This window comes from Vipera ursinii (assembly GCF_947247035.1).
Source record: "Vipera ursinii genome assembly, chromosome: 6".
Classification (NCBI taxonomy): Eukaryota; Metazoa; Chordata; class Lepidosauria; order Squamata; family Viperidae; genus Vipera; species Vipera ursinii.
In genome coordinates this window covers 64,400,363-64,424,540 of record NC_139515.1, presented here as the reverse complement: position 1 = coordinate 64,424,540, position 24,178 = coordinate 64,400,363, and the positions used below count along the sequence as shown (strand labels likewise).

The 24,178-nt window shown below is 38.3% G+C and overlaps 1 protein-coding gene across 5 annotated transcripts in view; it reads right to left on the bottom strand.

Moving 5' to 3' along the window:
• MYH9 (myosin heavy chain 9) overlaps positions 1-24,178 on the bottom strand; it is an 83,004-nt gene that overhangs the window by 5,316 nt on the left and 53,510 nt on the right. For all 5 annotated transcript variants that reach the window (XM_083365510.1, XM_083365511.1, XM_083365509.1 and 2 more), the window contains exons 13-35: positions 21,123-21,296; positions 20,623-20,796; positions 19,987-20,101; positions 17,774-17,967; positions 16,593-16,714; positions 16,070-16,139; positions 14,776-14,936; positions 14,405-14,513; positions 14,094-14,225; positions 12,875-13,081; positions 12,462-12,599; positions 11,389-11,512; positions 10,417-10,588; positions 9,802-10,014; positions 9,375-9,519; positions 8,612-8,818; positions 7,763-7,867; positions 5,962-6,114; positions 4,914-5,162; positions 3,733-3,945; positions 2,253-2,465; positions 1,883-2,044; positions 1,059-1,187 (exon numbers count right to left, since the gene is read on the bottom strand). In XM_083365510.1, the coding sequence (XP_083221636.1) occupies positions 1,059-1,187; positions 1,883-2,044; positions 2,253-2,465; positions 3,733-3,945; positions 4,914-5,162; positions 5,962-6,114; positions 7,763-7,867; positions 8,612-8,818; positions 9,375-9,519; positions 9,802-10,014; positions 10,417-10,588; positions 11,389-11,512; positions 12,462-12,599; positions 12,875-13,081; positions 14,094-14,225; positions 14,405-14,513; positions 14,776-14,936; positions 16,070-16,139; positions 16,593-16,714; positions 17,774-17,967; positions 19,987-20,101; positions 20,623-20,796; positions 21,123-21,296 (3,681 nt within the window). The remainder of the gene's footprint in view (positions 1-1,058; positions 1,188-1,882; positions 2,045-2,252; positions 2,466-3,732; positions 3,946-4,913; positions 5,163-5,961; positions 6,115-7,762; positions 7,868-8,611; positions 8,819-9,374; positions 9,520-9,801; positions 10,015-10,416; positions 10,589-11,388; positions 11,513-12,461; positions 12,600-12,874; positions 13,082-14,093; positions 14,226-14,404; positions 14,514-14,775; positions 14,937-16,069; positions 16,140-16,592; positions 16,715-17,773; positions 17,968-19,986; positions 20,102-20,622; positions 20,797-21,122; positions 21,297-24,178) is intronic.

Genomic DNA, 24,178 nt, shown 5'->3' with positions numbered 1-24,178 from the left:
CTAGAATGAAACAAAATGTGATTGGTATTTAGCTGCTTAAAAAACTGCTTCAAGAACAAAATCTATTCGTACCTACACATGGTAAAGGAATAAATAAAAATCCAAATGAATAATTGATTTATGTCGAAAGAAAATTAGTGAAGAATACAAGAATAATGACATATTTGAATGTGAGACAGATGATTATTTGGTGGTGGCAGGAATAGAAAATGACATTGTGATATGTATCCTATATAATAAAGTATTCAATGAATGGAAAATGGCCTTAAGGAAATTGGATGTGGACACTGTTTAGAACAGACTGCAGAAAATTATGCTACAGAGTATCACTATAATATAATGATAGGACGAGAGGATGACATTATATAATGTTTACACAGCAAAAACAACAGGGCTGAAAAAAAGGAAGTGACAGTAAAGGTTAAAAGCAAATTTTGATAGAAATAAAATTGTTTTGGAAGTGAATGAAGAAGGCTTAACAAGGAGCCTCCAGTACAGTGAATGGATTTTAAAATAATGAAATTATCTGGAATGGAACTGAAGCAAATAAGTAAGCTGAATGTAATGGAAATGAGGTACTTAAGAAATATGCACGATAAAGCAATAAAATACTGTCACTGGGATTATGTCCTGAATAATGTAAATTGAAGTGACCAGTAGAAAGTACTTGAAGTATTTAGGTCATTCAGAGAGAATGAATAAGGACTGAATTACAAAAGAACCATAAGAAGGACCAGGGAACAGACTTAGAAGGGAAAGAAACCTGTGGTATGAAAGATGACATCCTCAGAAAGAATGAATTGAGATATTTAAAGAACAAAAAGCAATGTAATGAAGTAAGTTTATGTAAGTGGTGGAAGCATAGGGTTTGTAGGAACAGAAATATATGGAGAGTTATATTTAATGGTGCTGGAATAAATTATTTTTAACTGTTCCATTTTGAGTTTTTTTCCATGCCTTTAATCTCTGTAGCTTTCTTGCACTCCACCTAAAACATATAGGCATATATCTTCTAGGTTTTATTAGAGTTCCCCCCTCCCTCCAAAAAATTAGATTACCTCCTGCATTTGAATCATTTCTGCTTCCATACTCTTCAACTTCTTTTCATTCTCTTTAGCTTGTGCCAAAATTTCTTCTCTTGAGGCACGTGTGTCATCCATTTCCCGCATGTAATCCTTCATCTGGGCCTAAAAAGTTATAAATTCATGTATATATGAAACTGCTTTATAACAAATCAGATTCACTGTGTACTTTGCCCAAGACAAGTCTAGCATATTGTCAACAGGTCTCCAAGGCTTCAGTCATCTAATATTTTTCAAATCGGCAACCCAACGATTTTTAACTAGCACAGCCAAAAATTCAATGCGAGAACTTCTACACATAAAACATTCTCTCTGTGAAATACCTAAAAGGGATGTTATTCAATCTGGTTCTCAAGGACTGGTTAAACTCTGAAGGAAAGACAAAAGCCTAATAAAGACAAAGTGGGTGGAGACCTCAAGCTCCAGCAAATTGCTGACCTCTACACCTTTACTGTGTGCTCATCAGATGCCTTATCTACAATTACAGTCCCCCACTGACATGCATACTGCTGTGGCTCAGGAATGACGTTAATCTATTTCCCATTAGATGACACCTAGAACTAGAGGCCAGTGGGCCAACCAAAATGAAAGAGACCAGGATGGAACTTGGATGGATAGTTGTTGGCTAATGCAGGTAACATCCCTACCTAAAAGGATACAGGCTTTTCATAAAACCCATCTGAAGATTCATACATACATTCATACAAGACTTCTTTCCTGAATCAAAATAACAACTGCTAAGCCTTAATAATTGTTTGGATTGCTTATTTCATCAGTATTACACAAGCAACAAACCTCACCTGTAATTTCCGGAGCTGTTTAATAGCTTCATCACGATTCTTATTAGCAGAGTCTATATGGGCCTCCAAATTCTTGAGGTCCATTTCCAGCTTCTTTCTGGCAGCTACAGCAATAGAGCGCTGTTTCCTTTCATCTTCCAGTTCCACTTCCATTTCTCGCACCTGTAAGGAATCAAAGCATGCACTATTTACCCATTAATACAACCCAGGTCCCACATCTTAATGCAAGGGGACAAAAAAAATTAATGCTTACTAAATCATCAGAGAGTTGGAACAGCTAACTGGTAACTAATCTTATTGCCTGGCTAAAGTTTTCCACTAAAGAATGCTAACAACAGTTCAGGAATTTTCAAAATCTCTGAAATTTTACCTGTCTCATCAGCTGCTTTCTCTTTTCTTCATTTTGTTCATCACGGGCCTGAAGATCTCGCTCAAACTGTGCCTTCATGGCTTGCTGGTTTACTTCTAAGCGCAATTTGGCATCTTCTGTGGCCTGCAGTTCATCCTCTAACTCTTCCAACTGAGTCTTCATCTCTTCTACTTGTTGCTCCAGAGCTCTTTTTGACTTTTCCAACTCATGAACCTATAGGATAAAGGTACAAAATTAGCTTCCCTATATTGACACAGCCATTGTTTGTATTGTCCAGTATTTTAAAAAATAAGGTATAAATGATTTATTTATTTAAAACCTTTATATAGCCGTTCATCTTATACCAAACTCTGGGCAGCTCACAACCAAAAAAAATAAAACATCTATTTACAATAAAAAATGCTAAAACCGTGAGCAATAAAATCCAGCAAAACTTGGCACCATAGCTGAACTTTCACATGCAACCCACAATAGGGTCATCTTATCAATCTCACCCTATCCCAGCAGTTGGAGGGAAAAACCCAGGTCTTAAGTGTTTCTCAGAAGGTTAAAAGGGTAGGAACCTCCCGATCATGGGGAAGGATGCTGCAGAGAACAGGGGCTTCCACAGTAAAGGGACTCTTATGAGGTCCCCTTAGAATCCCCCCCCCCATCCAATCTGGTAGGAGGTAGATTTCCTTAGAAAAAGGCAGTCTCACAGATAACCTAGTCCTGTGACACACAGAGCTTTAAAGGTAGTAAGTTATATTAACAATTCTCTGCCTCAATACTCCCAATGTTCTCTGTCCTTTTTATTTATTTTTTTAAAAAAAAACCCAGAAAGTAACTTAATCAGGAGTTCCTGCATCTAGGTTCTCATCCCAGACAATTAATACATATAGAAATTAAATCACTAAATATTGACACCTATATGTATGTAGGCAGGAAGCAAGGAAGCCTATATAGAACTGTTAGAACAGCAGCCTCCAACCTTTCACGGATTGGCGGCCTTGGGGTGTGTGTGTGTGTGTGTGGTTCCATGTGAGCAGCAGGTGCGCGCAACTCCATTTGCGCAATTGGCTGACTGCTCCAGTTGCGTAGCCTGGTACCGAATGGGCCACGGCCCAGTGGTGTGGTGTGTCGTGGACTGGGGTTTGGGGACCCCTGTGTTAGAACATACTGCTTCAAAAGCAACATATTTATCCTGAAACCTAATAGCAACTATTTTATTTAGAAAAAATAAATTGCCTTTGCTACTCAAAAATTCAAGCGCCATAATTTTCCTGTAGAAAGAAGGGCTTTACTAGTTAGTATCTCTTCATTCAGAATAGTGAGATTTGAAGACTTTGATATATGTTGTTCCATTCTAAAAAAAAATACTTGCAGTTAGCATCTCTTTTTTTAATCTTACTAAAAGTGCAAAGTAATCCAATTTACCTGCTAAGACTTGTCACAAGCCTGTATTACGGTAATCACTTTCACTCAGATACTATCAACTTACACTTTTGCCAACATCATCTTTTGAACTCATCAAATCCTCCATTTCTGTCCGGAACTGCTTATTCAGTCGCTCTAGCTCTGCTTTCTGCTCTATGGCTTCCTCCAGGGCTCTAGCCAAGGAAAGGGCTTTTGTTTCCTTTTCTCGCGCTTCTGCTTCAGCACGGTCTCGTTCTTCGGCATATTTGGCAGATATTGTTTTCTCCTCTGCTAACAGCTGGAAAAGAGACAATGATGGTACCATAAGATTTCCAAATGAAATATTTGGCTATCTGCGATGGTTGCCCCTTCAGGTATCACCTGTTCTGTACCAGCCTGCTACCCGCCCTGCAGAAAAGGCAGGGACAACCCCTTTACAAACGGCAAGAGGCTGGAATTAAGCCTGCCAAATTTATTAACATAAAACAGAGCAAAACAAGACACCAACCATGAAACAGGAGCTATGAAACAGGAACTATTCAAGCGGTTGCCTTCAGCAAACCAGCCCTCCCACGCATTCCCCTTTTATACAGTTCAGGGCGTGGCTTCTCTCTGCCTCCTTCCGAGGTGCCCCATTGCCTTCCTGTTTACTCCTGATTGACTGCCTCCTGCGTCGGGCGTCCTTGAACAGGGCCAGCTGTGGGTCATCGTGGGGCCTGGCTGGGGGCTCTCATCAGCAAGCTCTCCAACCCCCTCAGCAAGCTCTCCAACCCCCTCAGCAAGCTCTTCAACACCCCCCTCCTCCTCTGAGTCATCCGACCCAACTGCCGAACCCACAGGCTGACCCTGAATCACAACATCACCAATGAAACAATATGAGCACCTAGTACAGGTTAGTTATCAATTCCAGATATGTGTTAGGATGAAAAGCTAATTGATCAGCTGTTGCCCCAAATTAGAGCATATGGCGCCCTTTTAGAACTGACCTAGAAAAAGTACATATGCAGCTCATAGTTCTTTTTCAAACAAAAACCTAACCAAGGAAATGTGATAAATGGTGGAAATGTTTGTTTGGAAGAGACAAATACTTTGTTGTTTAGTCATAAGGCTTATGACTAAACAACGAAGTATTTGTCTCTTGCAAACAAACATTACCACCATTTTATCACATTTTCTTGGCAGACGCTTTTCTGCGTAGACACTTCCACTCCTTTACTGAGCAAGTATCAGGGCAAAGGTGTCTACCCAAAATACAGTTATATGTACCTGATCAAATTTCTTCTGCTTTTTCTCCAGGTTAGAAACTATTTGCCTCTGATGATCCAAATCCACAGCAATATCATCCAGCTCTTGCTGGAGCCTGGTCTTAGTCTTTTCCAGCTTGTCATAAGCAGCAGCTTTTTCTTCATAACGTTGGCTCATAGCCTCCAAATCTTTCTGAAGCTTCTTCTTGATTTCTTCTACTGATTCCAGGCAAACTATGCTTTCATCCATCTTCTTCTTCATTTCTCCAATCTAGGTAAAGTACATTATTTAACTAATTAGAAAATAAGAGGGAATTTTAACACAATTTTGCAAAAGGAAAAAGGAAAGTAAGGTAGGCCTCTAAAAAAGTTGTAAGAAAATTGAAGAGGTGGGCAATTTTTTTTTTTTGAAATAATGAAGAAGCATGGTGGCATTTTCATGTAAGATGCAGCAGGATGGGCACAAAATGCCATACAGCTTGCAAAGCTAGAGATCCAGAGTAGCAATATATAAAACAACAAAAAAAACACTATTCAAATAACTATTCCATTTCCACCCAGGATATTAATCCAACATTTTACACAATAGAATAAAGTATCTCTGAAAGCCTGATTTGGATATAATCTGCACAGTCCAGCTATCCTCAGGGTTATACATTCTTCCTCACACTCCAACCCTAGCAGTATTAAAAAGAAATGGAAAGATTCTATTTCTATATCAGATTAACAGCATTATATTTTATTCTTTATCCTGAAAAGCTCATTCCTGCACTGTTTTACAAAATATTAACACAGTTCCTTTTCTCAAGTTCATAATTTAAGCATAGATTAGATAAACGATAAATCCAAACTTTTAAACTATAGTTAAGAAGTAGCTCACTAAAAATCATAATTCAGACAGAGCAGACTTATTGCATCCAGGCAACTTAGCAAGTGGTGATTAATGATAAGCAAATAACAGCTTTTGAACTGTTCATAGACCTCTTTTAACATGTTTGTATCTGTCCGCCTTCAACCTAATCTAATATTATGTCCATACAGATCCAGTCTATAAATTTGTTCTATAGTACCTGGAACTGAAGGGCAGAAATCTGTTTTCCCAGGTTCTTCTTTGCTTCTTCTTCTTCCTCTAGTTGGTCTTTGAAGCTATTCTTCTCATCTTCCATCTGTTTCAGCTTGGTGCTAAGGCTCAGTTTTTGACGTGTTTCCTCCTGAAGCAGTTCCTATAATAATCGATAAACTGAACGAGTCAATCAAAGTACCCAAAGATATTAGATCTACAACAAAAAGAAACTTGAGCAATAATTACATTCTGATACTACAGTGAGCCAGAATTTGCTCCTGCAGATGGAATTATATAACACTGGCTAATTGTGTGATTTAGCCTACCTGAAGACTAGGGAATTTGAATACAAATAGTTCAATGAGACTCAGTAAATTCTACAACACAAAATGAACTTGCCAACTCGATTTTTACTTTCAAAAGAGTAAAATAAACTCGTAAGAGTGCATGAAGAAAGCACTGTAGAGTTTCTTGTCATGTTAGGGTAAATTGCCAAGTCTTCCAACAAAGCATAAGACATTTCTGTTTTTTATTTTTTTTATTTTTTTTTATTTTAATCCCATTTATATCCCGCCCTTCTCCGAAGACTCAGGGCAGCTTACAATCTAAGCACAAATCAATGTGCTTAGGGGTTGTTTTTTTTTTTGGGGGGGGGGGGGAGAAATCTGATATAAGACATTTCTTGTTTAAGAATATATACTGCTTTTTTATTTTAAAAAACTCAAAATACTTTATGTGACATGCTTCATTATTATAATCAATAGCTGCCTTCAAATTTTAAAGGTCTAAATTGGATGATAAGTAAGATCAAGATCAATTTATGTCCCGACATCTATATTCAGCACCAATCAGAGGCATATGAATATACAGACGCAAACACAATTATTTTGCAAGTCAAAAATAAAAAAGCGATTAATGCAGAATTTAAAAGGTAAACCAACTACAAACCAAAGAAATGTATCTTTTAAATCTGATGTATAAGTCAGTTTCATCATCATCATCATCATCATCATCATTATTATTATTATTATTATTATTATTATTATTATTATTATTATTATTCCCATTTATATCCTGCCCTTCTCCGAAGACTCAGGGCAGCTTACAATCTAAGAACAAATCAATGTGCTTAGCAGAACTCACTTGGAATGAATTAAATGAGCAGAACTCACTTGAACTGTGTTAAGTTGCTTTATTTACGTTTCACTACTGAACTGATAACTAAGCAAGTTCATTGCACTATTTCGTTTCTTAGATGCGTCTGCTATTAGAAATCGCATGAGTGGTAAAAATCCAAATACTTGTTACATCTGAGCTATGCTTAAACTGGAACACAAAGAGAAGCTGAAGTGGCCATTCTCAGTCCAATTATTTTCTAAAGTTTTCATGGTGGTTACTATCCTAGCCCCATCCCTCATCCTAAAGGTCAGGCAAGCAAGATTATGCTATTCATATAGTGTTCTCAAAGCACTTTCATTTAACAGCTTAACTAGAAAAAGGAATCCCGTTTCTTTCTTGGAATAAGAATTAAGGATTAAGAATGCTGCATTTTGCTTCCAAAGTACAGAACAGAATTTGATATAGAAAAAGTAAAGTTTTTCAGTTCTGAAGATATCCAAAGTTCAATATGAATCATACGATCCTATTACAGAAAGAAAAGGTGATTATTGATCACACCTTAAGCTGGCTACAAAGTGCAATCTGCATTTCCCAATCAACTAAAAGATCTGTCACTGGTAAACAGAAATTATAATGGCATTTTAAAATGGTATTTTGTGGTCAATCATGAAAAAAAATAGGCAGCTTACCTGTGTATCCTGCAGTTGTGATTCCAACGTAGAGAAATCTTTTGCTAATTTAATAGATTTGCTATCAGACTGATTCAAAAGACCAGTGACGTTGTCTAACTCAACCTAAAAAATATTGAAACCATCCATTATCAAAAGGTTTGTCATTTATTACTTGATATCATTTTAATATGGCAGGCGAGATACACATAGCAAACAGCATATTTATATTAGATGCTTGTTATCCATCTAAATTGCAAACCCACTATTTATTTTATTTATTTACAAGACTCATATGGTCACCAATGTCATAAGACGATTCTAGGCAGTTCACAAGAATCCATAAAAAACATAGTTAAAAACAAAAGTACTCTTTCCCTCAAATGCCAGACCAATCATTCTCACAACTCTACTCCCATCCTAGCTTAATACTTGAGAGAAGAGGTAGGTCTTCAAAGCCCTCGTGAAGGCTAAAGGAATAGGGATCCTCAGATGTCAGGTGGGAAGCTATTCCAAAGGACTGGAGGGGTGGCTGAGTAGGTGTCCCTCCAAGGTCCAATCAGGTAACAGCATTTAAGGGAAAACCCTTAATATCCTAACAAACCTAATAGGAAAGGCAGATACTCTCAGAAAAAGGCAGACCCTCAGGTAACCTGATTCTGTGCCCTGTAGGGCTTTAAAGATGTTAACTACATAAACTCTTGCAAAGCGAGAGTATATTTATATATAGAGTATATAGTATATTTGATATAATTTGGAACTAGGGGTTAAGCAATAAGTATAGGGGTTTCAATACAGGTTTTTTTGTCCTGCATTTGCAAGGTAGCTAGATATGAAGAACTCAAAAGAGAACTTATATTGAATCCTTACCTGCAACTTGTTAACTCTCTCAGTGAGTTCTGTCCGGATTCTCTCGCCCTCTGTAAATTTTACTTGAAGCTCTTGGAGTTGAGTGTCAACCCTCTTTCTTTTGTGTTCAGAGTCTCCTTTGCTCTGCAGAAGTACTTTCACCTCATTGGAGAGTTCAGCACGTTCACTTTCCAGGGCCTGTTTTGCCTTTTCAAGATTCACTTTCACCTTTACAAGACAAGGACATTTTATAGTGAGGCATGACTGCTCTAGAAGTCTTAAATTTCACTCATTCAAAATGAAATTTTGACGCAGCAGTCAGAAGGCTGATACGGATTTGGACACTACTAGAACAGTGAACTTGTAGGTTTTCAATTCTGGGTTAACAAGATTTGTGCTACCATGAGCTGAAGCTTCCTGCCTGCTCACAAATGTCTATACAAAGAAAGCAAACTGAAAATATTCTGCAGATTTACGAGTTACAATAAGAAAATAATATTTATACAATACCCAAAATACCCATTCTCTCATAGGTAAAAGAAGACAATCTTTTAGCTTGTCTAATTACCATCCATCCTTAAATCAAGTATCACTCTCTGTTGCTTTTCAGATATTGAAATGAGTGCCCCATTTTGAAAAACATTATGCTACAGCTTCACCTTTAATCTCCACTGCATCATTTCTGAATATAATTCAGGTAATGGGCAATATATTCTAAAAACTGCAAACTGCATCAGGATATTTAACTAATGAAAAGATTTCTTTTTTTAAAAAAATTACATACTCGTTTAGTTTGCTCTAGCTGTTCGGCCAGCTCTTCCACCGCCTGAGCATGCTTCTGCCTCATCTCCTGTATCTGAGCCTCATGAGTTTTTGCTTCTTCATCCAGAGTTTTCTTTAGAATAGTCACTTCTTGCTCACGCTTTGACCTATCAGAAAATAACAAAAGACCTCTGTTAGACAGAAATTAAGAAAGTTACATTATTTGTATCCCAAAGTTAATGACGAGACGAAGACTCAGCACATAAAAGAGCTGCCCAGAGTCACTTCTTGGTATATAAATTGGATAGATGGATAGACAGACAAGGAATATCTGAAGGAATTGCATAAAATGGCAAAGTTTTCAATTAGAAAAACTGCAAATCTTAAAACCCAATTGGAGAATCTGTATTTTTTTTTAACGTAGTCGAGAAGCAGATTGTTACAATCACCTGAGTTCCTGCTGTGCTGCAGTTGAGTCTAGGGTATCCTCTAGCTCAGTCTTAAGAGCCTCAAGCTCTTCACCCAGATCCCTCTTCTGCTTCTCTGCTTTGTTTCGAAAAGCCCGCTCAGATTCCAAGTCCTCCTGCAATTCTGTAATTTGGGATTCAAGTTCACGGATCTTCTTCACAGCCATGTTCTTCTGCGCAGCCTCCTCTTCCACCCTGCACAGTTCAAAGGCACAAACAACATGCTGCATTATTTCATATTTCTATACAGAGAAATTATCTTCTTCTACACATTTACCTGGAAGAAAATCCTTTTGAAATCACTAGAATTTACTTCTGAATAAACATGTATAGAATTGTATGGTAAAGGAAACTAAAGTGCTATTCTAACATGTTATTAATATGTGAACTCGTTACATCTGTAATTGGATACTATTTGAAATGCTTAAGTTTTATTTTTCCATACCAGAGAAAGTATCAGCACTAGCTAGTTTGAGAAAGCTAACTATGCTTTAAACTGATGCCAACTGATAAGTCATAAGAGGTCATGACTATTTTCTTTGAGCTAGAGGCCTGTTATCCCCATCCACTTCCAATTAGAAATACAACTGGGCTCACCTAGCCAAAGCTGCTTGAAGCTCTTCTTCTTTTTTGGCCAGCTGCATTTTGAGTTCTGCTATTTGAGCTTGCAGTTCAGCAATTTGATCGTGCAGATCTGTGGAGTCTCCCTCTAGTTTTCTGCGAGTCTTTTCCAATTCTTGACGCTGCTTTTCTTCCCGGCGTAATCGTTCTGAAGGAAACAATAGATCTGATGTATCTCGGATTTCATAATACTATTCAAATACACAAATAGCCAAAGTGTGCCAACTTACATTTATATGTGGCAGAGATGATGGCCTATAGCACAATTCCCAGTTCAGGCTTCCACATTAAAATTAAATTCAAGAATTAGAAATATCACCCTTGGACCTTTTGGGGTTAATTCATTCCTCTCCGGTGGAAAACCATCACTAACATTCTGAATGTTGGAATGATACTCAATTTTGAAAATGCTAACCCTTAAGCCAGTATTATTAATAATTACAGACATCTATATTTCAGAATTACTAGCTATATCAGAAACCCCAAGATTCAGACACCACTGTATACACAAGGAGAGATAATCCTCCAGGAGGAAAAATTAAACTAGCCCTTCTTCTTTACTTGTCTATTTTAGACATTGTTTTTATTTAGAGCACAGTTTGCCTGAGTGTGTAAGCTTCGACCAATCAGCCACTGAATGGTTCTATCTGACTGATCAATATGTCATATACAAACCCTCTATGACTGTGACATTAACTCTTTGAGATTCAGTCTCCAATAAAGATCTAACTGTTTTTGTATGGCGAGTTAGAAATTCTGAGGGAGAGAGGCTGAATAAACCCATCCCTTAGAACAGACATGTCAAACTCGCGACGTCACATGATGCCGCACAATGTATCGGGATGGTTTTGCCATTGCAGACAATGGGGTGGGCACGGCTTCTGCGTGACACGTCCGGCCCGTGGGCCGGCAGTTTGGCACCCCTGCCTTCGAGGGTCTTCCTCCTACCTTCCAATTCTGTTATTATAGCCTCATGTTTGTTCTTGAGTTTAGCTAAACTCTTTGATTTTTCTTCTTCCTCTGTCAGGTTAGTCGTGAACTCTGCAATCCTGTCTTCCAATAATTTCTTTTCCTACAAAACAAAGTGTGCATGATAAAAACATAAATCCTTCAGGAAATCATGGTGATAAGTGATAAGTTATTTACTAAATGAAACTTTTAAATGAAATTAATTGCATCCAAGCTGTTTCCTAGCAATATACTGAAATGCCTCAATAACTGAAAATCAGAAATATGACATAGTCACCATAATTTTCTCGATCAAGTATGGATTACTTCAGGGGGTCAAGGGCATGTATTTTATTTTTAACACATTATACCACTAACATCAATGGGATCAAAAATTTCAGACTATTGGGAAGGTTATGAGAAATTACAGGCATTTAAGATCCTTCCCAAATACCAAATGGATTAGGAATATCAATTGTTCTGTACAAAGTTATCTGTATTAACAACCTCCAGAAAGAGATATTTATTTATACGGTACCAGAGGTTGGCAAAGGAAACTAGAAGTAACATAAACATCTGCTGCCGGGAACAAATACCCATCGCCCAGTACGCTCACACAGAGAAGGCCTCCTCAGGGTACCGTCAGCTAGGCAATGTCGGCTGGTGACCCCCAGGGGGAGGGCCTTCTCTGTGGGAGCGCCAGCCCTATGGAATCGGCTCCCCCCTGAGCTTTGGATGGCCCAAAATCTCCAATCCTTTCGCCGCGGCCTCAAAACACTCCTTTTCCAGCAGGCTGACCTGGACTGACAGGCATTTTAATTATTATATTTAGAATTTTTATTTTATTTTTAGTTTTTATTTTAATATATTGCACAGATGATTTTAATTTTATTTTTATCTTAATTTCTGTACTTATTATATGTTTGGTTGTTAGCCGCCCTGAGTCCTTCGGGAGATAGGGCGGGATATAAATCCCATCAATCAATCAATCAATAAATAAATAAATTCTCACATTCATGCTGAAAATGATACAGTGTGCTTTATCTCTTTTGCCATTTCACCATATGATTTACCTTGGCCAATTTGCAGTTCTGATCATCAAAGACTATCAAGTCTTCCTCCAGTTTCTTTATTTTTGCTTCAGTGGTAACTTTTTCCAGTTGTAGTTTTTGCCTAGCACTTTCTTCTTCTTCCAGTTGCTCTTCCAGCTCCTGCACAAATAAGGAAAAACACTGGCATAAAGTATCCAGGCCAGCCTTAGATTTTGCTATTCCTTTCTAAGAATTATAAGCCAATCTTTTATTCAACAGCTAGGATGTCTGAATGGAAAAATAACAAAACCAATAATGGAGGCATGGCTTACAGAGCCCACTTTTGTCCATCGTCCAAATTTTGCCCTCTTTGTTATACTTTCTTCTTTCACCTCCATGACTACATTCAACCGTTAGTTATTGTGCTATGTCAACACTCCTGTTCTGCACATTACCTGAATGTTTTGATGCATCTTCTTTTTCTCAGTTTGTAGATGCTGGCACCGTTCCTCCTCTTCCTCCACTCTAGCTTCCAAGTCATGGCATATCTCCTCCAGCTCTTGTTTTTTAGCGGTCAAGCGGGCTCTGATCTCCTCTGCCTCAGCACAGAGCTCTATCTCTGCTTGTAACTGCTCTTGCAACTGCATCTTCTCTGTCATGAGCTAAATGAGAAAGCCACAAGCCAAATAATTTATAATTTTGCTAAATAGCAGGTTTTATTCACACCATGGATGGATGATTTAGTATGTTTATTATCCATGTCATTAGCGTAGTAGTGTAAATTCAAGTATTTCCATTCCTATATTAATGGATTTTAAAAATCAGAAGCAAAAACTTTTAAAATAACCTAACAGAAAAATTAGCATCTTATTTCATGGTTTACTTCACTGGCCTACTCAATTTTCTTTAATATTTTTATGTTTTATATGTTATTCACGTGCAGTTTACATTGACCCATCTCAGCAGCTATTCTAAGCTTCCATTACTTCCTAGAAACAATTTTGTCCTCCATTTTAATATGATCCTTGAAACCAAACTTTAAACGCTCTGTAGCTGCACAATACTATCTGCATTTTAATTCCTGTATGTGCTGTTTCTTAATGCTAACTCCTTAGTCTGTCAGTCACACATTTCTCCCTGCTAGGAGAGGTACAGAATAGTTTAAGGTGAACACCAGCTGACATTCAAAAGCACTCCACAGGAGGAGTGCTTTATACAAGGGCAAACTAATAATCTGTCTGCCCTGCATGAATCAGGTATAGACTGTTCCAAGAAACACCTGGACCTCTATTATTGTATACAGAAGTCTATATTAGGGAAACACATGCATACAACTTTATAAAGTATTATATATATATGGGAGGGCAAGTGGGAAAATGGTACCACTCCATTCCAAACGATAGACCATCCTATGAAGAAATTTACTTCCCTCCTTCACATATCATTTAAATGTAAATAAAAGAAATACGTATTTTACATGATGCTGTATCTATAATGAAAAGTATTCTGTGATCGTTACCAAACTTTAGAAAACAGCAGCAGCAGCCATCCATTTGTGACTATTCAATCATTAATGTGAAACCTAGGTTTATAGAATGCTACCAAAGTCAGTTATAGTACTTTAAAAGTATGAACAAGTAACAAAGAGGTACATCAGGCTAGCCACTTATTCACCTGTGTATGGAGAGTTTCCATTTCAGTCAATCTGTTTTCGGCAGCCACCTGCTTTTCCTTCACCTTCATTAATTCTTCTTCCTTGGCCAGCATTTCTTCTTCTTGCCTACTGACTTGCAACAATGGCTTTACCTGCAGAGAGACACAATTTCAGGAGTAAGCTGTTTTACAGTTGCAAATTTATCGCTGGAGAAGTACTTGGCCTAATCTGTACAAAGCTTAAAGACAGCACAGAGTAACTAGTGAAGAATGGATGCCTATCTAGCACTGTGGCTGACCTTCCTATTACTGAAGTTTCTTCCAAGTCATACCTTTGTAAACAATCGCCACCACTGCCAGTTGCGAAGCTTTAAATAGGCAGCACAGTTCCTCTGCAGCACCTTCATTGCTGTTAATTGTTGCTGGCGCTTGGCAAAAGCTCTGAAATGGGGAAAAAAGAAGTGACCTCAGATTCTTTCGTGCTTACTAATTAATAGAGATGTCACAGCATTACACTTTCCCTTCCCCATCCTTGTGTTTAATTCTCAATCCTTTCCTCTGCTCATATATATGATCAGATTCCATTTACCTACCTTAAAAGATTTTGTTTGCAGTTTTCAAAGATGCCTAAATTCAGAATACCAGTGATTTGTTGCCATTGTTGACATTAATGAGAAAAGATTGCACATTACTGTATACATACTTTCTAGCTAAGTAGCCTCTACAGCATGCCTGGAACCCAATGATGACATCCGTGATCTTCAAGTCTCTTTCTTCTTCAAGGTGAGCAAGGACACCTGCTCGAAAAAACACTTTGCTCTGTCCAATTCGATAAAGATTTGGGTCTAGCTCTAAAGCTTTGATCTAAAATGAAAGAGAAGAATGTATGTTGTCAATATTGAAAAATGTATTCATTTATCATTTCTTCAAACTCAGTCTTTAAACAAGTAAATTGGCAAATTCCTTAAAAAAGGGGTTTTAGGACATATAATCTTCTGTTCTGAAACTGTCAACAAGTAGAACATATACCTTAAAACAGCTGTTTTTTTATTTTTAGAAAAACGAATAATTTTAGAAATGAATCATGAACAATAATGAGAGACTCTGCTCATAGTCACCCATGCCCTCTCGTTTGGACAACCCCAACACATTCTAATGGGGCTGCCTTAAGAAGTATTTGGAAGCTGCACAAGCTGTAAAATGGTGCGGGCTATTCAGCATATATAACATCATTCTCCAGAAGCTGCATTGTTACCAGTGTTTTTCTGGATGCTGGTTTTCACTTTTAAAGCCCTCATGGCTTGGGACCAGACTACATGAGGGACTGTCTTATTCCAAATGATTCTAGCCATCTAATGTGGTCTGGCAGGATGGGCATGCTTCAGGTCCCATCAGTCAAGGAATGTCAGCTGATGGAGACTAGGTGATGCCTTAGCCCCGCCTTATGGAACATTCTCTTTCTTACAGGTAAGAATGGCTTTAACCCTGTTGGCCATTCAAAATCTGGCTATTGAGTAATGGCCTGGGCTCCTTAGTGTGTGAAGAGGCCTATTTCTTGGTTATATTGACACTGACTGATTATAATATTTCCTGACTACTATTTGTATTTAATTCCTTGTTTGTATTGTGTTTTAACTCTTCTGTTTTAATGATTGTTTGCCGCCCAAAGTTACTGGTTTGAGATTGATGGCTACACAAAATGAATGAATGAATGAATGAATGAATGAATGAATGAATGAATGAATGAATGAATGAAACCATTAACTGGGATTAATTCAATATAAAACATTACTTACATTTTCCACAAGCTGGGGCCCTCCAGATTACTTTAAATGGTCATGTACGTAGGAAGTTTTATTTTCTCTGGAATGCATCAGTCGGGAGGACTGATTTAGAAGTTTTAAACATTCAAGTTTCAGAGTATGCCAGATAATGAAGGACTGAATTTAGCTTCTCCGGTGTATTTCTTACAACTTAATTTCAAACAGGAGACTTACCATGAGCACACAAGCTTGTTTTCCATCCATGAAACCTTTAGGGATGGCATTTGGAGTCAAGATCTCATATCTAGAAGGAAAAATAATATAGTTCTGTCATTGTATTCAAGGCATGAAACATAAATTAGGAATAGCAAGACTTTTTTCCAATGGAATTCTGGGAAAAGACCCAATTTTTAATTCCAAAAAAGTGAAGCAACCTTGTTTGTTGTTTTATCAAAAACATGTCATAACTGATATATTACAGCTTTTGGAGTCATAATAGCATAAAAAAGACATGTTAACAGGATGTGCCTGTAGGTATGATCCTGCTTATACCTTCCCCACCAATGGGCACTCAGTATTCACTTATCTCTAACACTATTAAATGCTGAACAGAGATTCTATATTATTATAGAATGAACAACAAACTATTATTTAATGCAGTAGCCAAGGCATAGTTTCATCTAAGAAATGAACACAGAAGCCAACAATCTTGAGTTAATAATCCACCATACAATCTGAAACTGTAACTCAGTTTTACCTTTGTCGGAACTCCTGGAAGACAACTCTGTTAGGGAAACCTTGCCGGCAGATACGGATCCCTTCCAGGACTCCATTGCAACGAAGCTGATCCAAAACCAAGTGTGCATCCAGTTTTCCAGCCTGTGAAGAAAAGACGCATATTAACAGAATCTCTTTATGTCATATGGTTACCAAGATACTGCAGCCAAGTATCTATACTGCGTATTCCATTTTATATCTGTGACTAAAATCATACTAAAACATCAAAAGCAGATTACTGTAATATGTATTAAAATGGGCCTCCTTGAGGGATGAGACAGAACATATGACTTTGAGATAGTTTCAATAAATTTACTTTCAGACCCAAATTAATGTGTTTTTCTCAGTTGTGATCTTTTTTCTATTAACTGTTTCATCACATACTGACAAAGTCAAACATCCCTCTCCCCCCACCACCTCCACACTTGCGCCCATCTGGGGGCTTCAGGCATGAGCAAATAGCTGAGTTTCTTCAGTTGTGACTTTTTAGTTAGCAAACTACCTCTCTGGGTTCCAGTATCAACTGCCTTCTGCTGGATAAAGAAAACATGTCTCTTTTGGACATATTTTTTTATAAAAAGAACATGTGTTTCAGCAACTAAAAATGTATGGAAAATATTACTTCTTGCTCTTGTTACCAAATTTTTTCTTGCTCTCTTGATTTATAATTCTGTTCCTCAGCTTCATACATTTTATGTGCATATGTATATGCCATTATCTACTGTCATACAAAACTTTGCAAGGCTATATTCAAGTAAACAGAGATCTTGTCTGATACGTATATTCACTGTTTCACACAGAAATACTTTTGACATTTAGTATTCTTTCTAGAAATTTTGGGAATGGCAACTACATTGAAAACAGAAACACAATTATAAATATGTCAAAAATAATACCAATATTTATAGTTCTCATTAAATCACTTCTAAGGTTCATATATTTATTTATTTATTTTATTATTTTATTATTGAGATTTCTATACCGCCCTTCTCCCTAAGGGACTCAGGGCGGTTCACAGGGCATATATAAATAACAGTACAAAAATTAAAAGAAAATTAAACCAATGCCCAATTAAAATACAAGAATGATAAAATAATAAAAACCAATAGAAAACCCATATGATCTAATGATACTTCTAGTGTTCAAAATGTTGGATTTTACCTTCTTTTCATGATTAGGGATGATGCAACGGACAAAGTTGGGGTTGGTGTTCCTCAGAGTAGCCATCAGTTTGGCTAGTTGTTCTTTATACAATTGTCCTACTGTTCGGAACATGCCTTTCCTGGTTTTAAAGGCTCCAGGTAATGCTGAATCTGAGATGCCAGCCACCTGATCCAATCCAACTATGCGGTCAACTGTAGGAAATACACAGGACTATTAGATTGTTGTCCCTAATTTTCATGATTGAATACATAACTTAACAAGGATTCAAAAAGAATTTGCTTCATCTCTTTATAGATATAGAACTCTGATTTTGATTTTTATTGGAATAACAGCAACAAGAGAAAGCAAACAGTCACCAACGTACAGGTTGGATCCATCTCATGCCTGACAGATCCAGCTGGCAGGTTAAACTGCAATATTAGGTCAAGGAATAATACAGCATTTGAGACAACAGGGTTTGCTTTAGTTAAAATATTTTTACCATGATTGCTTTTTAACAAGATGCCAACAATGACTAAAATAAAGTTTGCCTTTCAAGGTTAAAGGATTTTTTTTTCATCCAAACCATTTGAAGTAATGGTATCAAGTAATTCAAAATTATGACGAACAGTCAAACGTACGCTTTTCACTGGGGAATAAGTCCATATACTCAAACAGGTTGAAAAAATGTCAAAAGCAATATGTTTAAATTTCTTCTGTAGCACAAACCAACTTATATCACTACAATAATTGTTTAATATGTAGAATTTATGAAACTGTAGCCAAACATTCCAGGTGGTATGGAGAATACATTTTAGCTGATGTATGCATAAAGTATTTCAATACTACGTATGCTGCTATTGTACTAAACAACCAAACCTGTTCATTTATTTATTTAATTTTGTTGCTGGCAATGTACCAGGATGCTAAGATGATTACAAGAATGTATCATGCACTGACTGTTTTAGTAGGAAAAAAGTAGCTTTAATAGAGTTAGTCAGGATGATAGGCATCATAGCAGACTGAATCTTTTGGAATTGGACAGATTAAAAAAATGGAACTAATCAAATCACTGACAGATGATAACAGCCAAGGCAACTCTTCTGTTCTCAATCATATGAGAAAACTTATTAAAATCTATAATAGTACCTGAAGGAAGCCTTTAGGTTGCCAATAGTGAATTGAGGAAATGACAAGAAGCATGATTCATATGGCTTGATTATAAAATTAAGATATTACTTTTTTCTCTTAAAAGTAGCTATTCAATTGAATTGAGAGGAAGAAAGTTCTCAAAACTGATGTAAAATAATGATAATTGTACTATCATTCAGATCTGGCCAAAATGCTCTTTGGAAGAATTGAAGTCCAAGTAACTATTATTTAATTTTTCAAAAAAAAAGAAATTTATCAAGATGATCAGCTATATTCTTTTGACCAGTAACAGTAGTTCTTAATAGCCATTAATGGGTTTCATGGGTTCTTTATGCACAGAATGGTCAGATTGGAGCACATATGGTTGCCAGTCTTAATGGTGTCACTGACCTCATAATCAGTATTTAATTATTTCAAAACAGAAAGAGATTTAAGATATTATCCATATATTCCTTTGTTCTATCTGCAAGATCACAACTTGCTTAAAAATCAGTTTTTTCAATGTTCAAGAGGAAGCTACTAGCAAAAAGCAGAGGAACTGAATGAGACAGACAAGCAGAAACAGGAAAAATAGGAAGATTTAATGGAAGCATTTCTTGCATGGTTCTAGAAGGAATCACACACAACACAATAGCTGCATTGCTCAGTCACCTGGTTCTAGATGAAGAATAGGAAAATGTTGATAGAAATAGGCTCTCTGAACGTTCTGTATCTCTGCAACAGAGACGTCAAAGAAAAACCCAAGAAAAGAGACAGTAATAGTAAGATTTAAAGCAAGAAATATTCTGGAGAGCAAGATATCTATGAACACTGGAATAGGAAAAAAATGTCTTGTAGATTTTTGATCCCAAATTTGTATGGGGTGTTGTGAGGGTCATATTCTTCAATGTTATTCTTCTGCCCAATGGACTGGAAAAGGGTCAAATTTATTTCAGTAACAGGAGAAATACCATATTGTCAAACATTTTAAGAGAAATGAAAATGGCAGCTGTCAATTTTAAGAGAAGGTCGCTTAAACTCATGCTTCAAAACAAAGGACAACACCTAAAGAAAACAAGAAAAGCAATATGATTACATACCATCTTTCCATAAGTCAGATACAAACTTATCAGAGGACTGGTGTAGCAAAGTAGCAACGTTATCATTGAGAGGGTCCATGTTCTTCATCAGCCACTCATCAGCTTTGTAATCAACCTAGACAAGACATTTGTTGCCGGTATTAAAAACACATTGTCAAATTGTCTCAGTAATGTATAAAGAGACAAGGTTATAAATCTCTCTGTTTTGAGATTAAACACTGATCTAAATCCACTGCAGAAACAATGAAGTCTATGTGAATTCCCTAAAATCCCTTAAAAATGCTGGGAACATCAAGTTAATAATATTAATCCATTAATTAATAATAATTAATCCATAAAAGTCATGATTCACCCAGCTTTCTGCTATTCCAAATGTAGGCTCACAACATGTTTTAACCATTACCCTGAGAAAATAAGAAGGTCTCATGACTTGTTTCATGGCAGGATTTTATATTGATGTTCTACCACAAAAAATTGTGGTCCATGTGCTTCTTATTACCTTGTGGGATAAGTGCTTATGCACACTCTACCGCTATTGAAGAAATCTCCCCTCCTCAAAAAATATCAATCAGCCTAGATTACTGTAACTGAAATTTTAGAAGCATTTTAGTTTCTCTTTACACCAAGAGTACTTACTCTGCCAGCATAGTGTATAATGCAGAAGTCAGCTTTATCTTTCAGCTGTTTTGGTTTTTGGAATTTAGGATGAGAGCCTTGCTCCTGCACCACTTTCTCCACAAAGCTTTTGTCTGTAGCCTTTGGAAACCAGCATTCTTCATCCAACAGGGCCAAAATGCCAGGAGGACCAGCCTAATTTTAAAAAAAACACCGTTAATAAACATTGCTGCCAAGATTTCACATTTCAGGAGAAAAGGCACAAATATTATTTTCATGTGTAGTTAGGGTGGCTTCCTCTATAGGTCAGAGCTGTTTTTCAGCAATTCTTTCCCCAAATCTTGCCTTAATTTTTCATGTTTTCCAACCTAAGGTGTTTTACAATTAAAATAACTGAACTCTACAACCTTAACATTTATTCTCCATCCCACCCTTACACTATTTAACATACACAACAAGAGCTGGGTCTCCTTTAGTGCTCTAGTTACTCTCTGCTAATAATAACAAGATGCCTAACTCACTGGTTTTTCTATAAGATCAATGCAAGGCTGCAAGTCCAGGCCAAAGTCAATGAAGTTCCACTCAATGCCTTCCCGTTGGTATTCTTCTTGTTCCAAAATGAACATGGTGTGGTTGAAGAGCTGCTGCAACTTTTCATTGGTGTAATTAATGCACATCTGTTCAAATGAGTTCAGCTATTGCAGATAGAAAAGAAAAAGCATTTTTAAATTATTAACTGTTGCCTATTAGCACATTCAGCAAATGATTGCCAATTCCCATTCTGTTCTCTTTTGTTTTGTCTACAGAAAGACAGCATTATTTTACATGCTTACCCGTACTTTTTTTTTTTACTTCTGGAAACAATATTATCTTATCACCTACCACCATTCAATCAGGAGTAATATATATGCTTTTTCATTCCCCACAATCAAGGTTGTCATTTTTATTGACAAATTATTTCATAGCAACAAATCTATTCCCAAATGCAACATTTCTGCTATAAAATGAATTTTTAAAGCAAATAATTCATTTTTCTTTAGTATACTAAATCTCACAAACACAATCCCCCAGAAAAGCAACATCCACTTTATTTTTACATTTTAAAGCAAATACATCCAGTTTCTTTAAAAGAATTATTCCTTCTGGCTTTCCGTCCGCACCCGTAAATATTTTTTCCTTTCTCTCCAAGATTAAAGAAAACAGGTATCATAGAGGCATCACATCATAGTGCTTAAAGTTAATGAAGGTGGGCCTCTTTACCATTTCAGGAAGGATTGGAGACAACATGGGCTAGGCTGTATTGAAATATCCTCTTACAATCTGAGACCATAAAAATATAAAGATAATTCAAATGAGTTCTTCAGGTAACACTATGTAATTTATGATTCTTTTATGCTTCGGCCTAGAGCAGGGGTCGGCAACCTGAAACAGTGAAAGAGACACTCGGAACCGGTTCCCTCACAAAAGAAAAAACAGAGCCGCAAAGAAGGGCACGCATGCGCACGCATGCACAAAACAAGAGGCTTGACAGAACAGTGGAGCCTAAGGGGAGACATGCAGCCACCCTGCCCCCTCCGCTCTCATTCACTCGCCTTTGCTTGGAAAAGCTTCTCTCTTGCTCTCATTCACTCATGTTTTGTTTCCAAAAGCTTCTCTCTCGCTCTCTCATTCCCTCACTTTTGCTCTAAAAAGCCTCTTTCACACTCTCATTCACTCACACTGATCAAAAAATGTTTCTCTCTCACTCTCATTCACTCACCAACTCAAAAGGCCAGCCGCGGCACCTCCATTGACTTCCATGGGTACGCTTGACAATTAAAACCACTCCCGCTACTGCTGCTAACTTTTTCACTTACTGCTTGGTTCCAATTTAACCCGCAAAAACAAATCCCCGTGCCGGCCCCCATGGCAGCAGCGAGCCCCAAGGACCGGGGCGGCCCAGTGCGCTTGCGGAGAAATGCCCATTCCCTCTGCTGAGCCATCCCAGTTACTTCCCTGAAGCACCTCCATATCTCGCAAGGGCACACAGGGAATCCGCGTTTCTCCACGCGCGCTGATCAGCGTGCGTGGAGAAATGCCCATTCCCTCTGCTGAGCCGTCCCAGTTGCTTGTGTTGCAGAAGGCAAGCATTTGGAATGAAGACTCGAGATTCAGCATTTCTCCGCACCCGCTTATCAGCGCGCGGGGAGAAATGCCCATTCCCTCTGCTGAGCCGTCCCAGTTCCTTGTGTTGCAGAAGGCAAGCATGAATGAAGACTCGAGATTCGGTGTTTCTCCGTGCATGCTGATCTCGCCCTCCTTACAGTCTCCCTCTCTTTGCTTCAGCTTGCTTTCTGCATTTGGGATGAAGACTGGAGACTAGAGAGAGGGAGATTGTAAGGAGCGCGAGATCAGCACTTTCTGCATTTGGGACGAAGACTCGAGATTCGGCGTTTCTCAGCCCGTGCTGATCTCGCGCTCCTTACAGTCTCCCTCTCTCGAGTCTTCATCCCAAATGCAGAAAGCAAGCTGAAACAAAGGGAGACTGTAAGGAGCGCGAGATCAGCATGCACGGAGAAACACCGAATCTCGAGTCTTCATTCCAAATGCTTGCCTTCTGCAACACAAGCAACTGGGACGGCTCAGCAGAGGGAATGGGCATTTCTCCACGCGCGCTGATCAGCGCGCGTGGAGAAACGCGGATTCCCTGTGCGCCCTTGCGAGATATGGAGGTGCTTCAGGGAAGTAACTGGGATGGCTCAGCAGAGGGAATGGGTATTTCTCCGCGCGCACTGATAAGCAGGCGTGGAGAAACACAGAATCTCGAGTCTTCATTCCAAATGTTTGCCTTCTGCAACGCAAGCAACTGGGACGGCTCAGCAGAGGGAATGTGCATTTCTCCCCGCACGCTGATAAGCAGGCGCAGAGAAATGCCGAACTCGTGTCTTCATTCCAAATGATTGCCTTCTGCAATGCAAGCAACTGGGACGGCTCAGCAGAAGGAATGGGCATTTCTCCATGCGCAGGAGAGGTCTGTTAGGGAGGCGGTGGTCTGGCATTGTTTACCTCCCTCCTGTGTGTGTGTGTGTGTGTGTGTGTGTGTGTGTGTGTGTGTCGGACCTGCGGGGAACGGTTGGTAGAGGTGGCTGTCCGGCGTTTCCCCCCCTCCTGTGTGTGTGTCAGGCCCATGGGCTCGACACACAGAGAGACGCAAACACCAGACTGCTGCCGCCTCTACCAGCCGTTCCCCGCGGGTCCGACACACACACACTCAAATGAGAGGGGGAAAAATGCCAGACTGCCGCCTCCCTACCAGCCGTTCCCCATGGGTCCGACAGACACAGAGAGAGACAGAGAGAAAAGGGGGAAAAGAAGGAGGGGATCTGGCAGCACCCGAGACTCCATATGCTGCTCAGAAACACCACCACACCCGCATGCCCTATCCAACCGACCCACTACTTACCTTTCCAGCAGTCCTCCCGTCTCTTCCTCTGCTGCCGCCATGTGCAGTCCAAAGAAGAAGAGGTTTGTGGGCAGTCCCACAAACCAAAGAACTTCAACGAATCAATTCAAACTTCACAAGTTTTTTCTTTTCCAT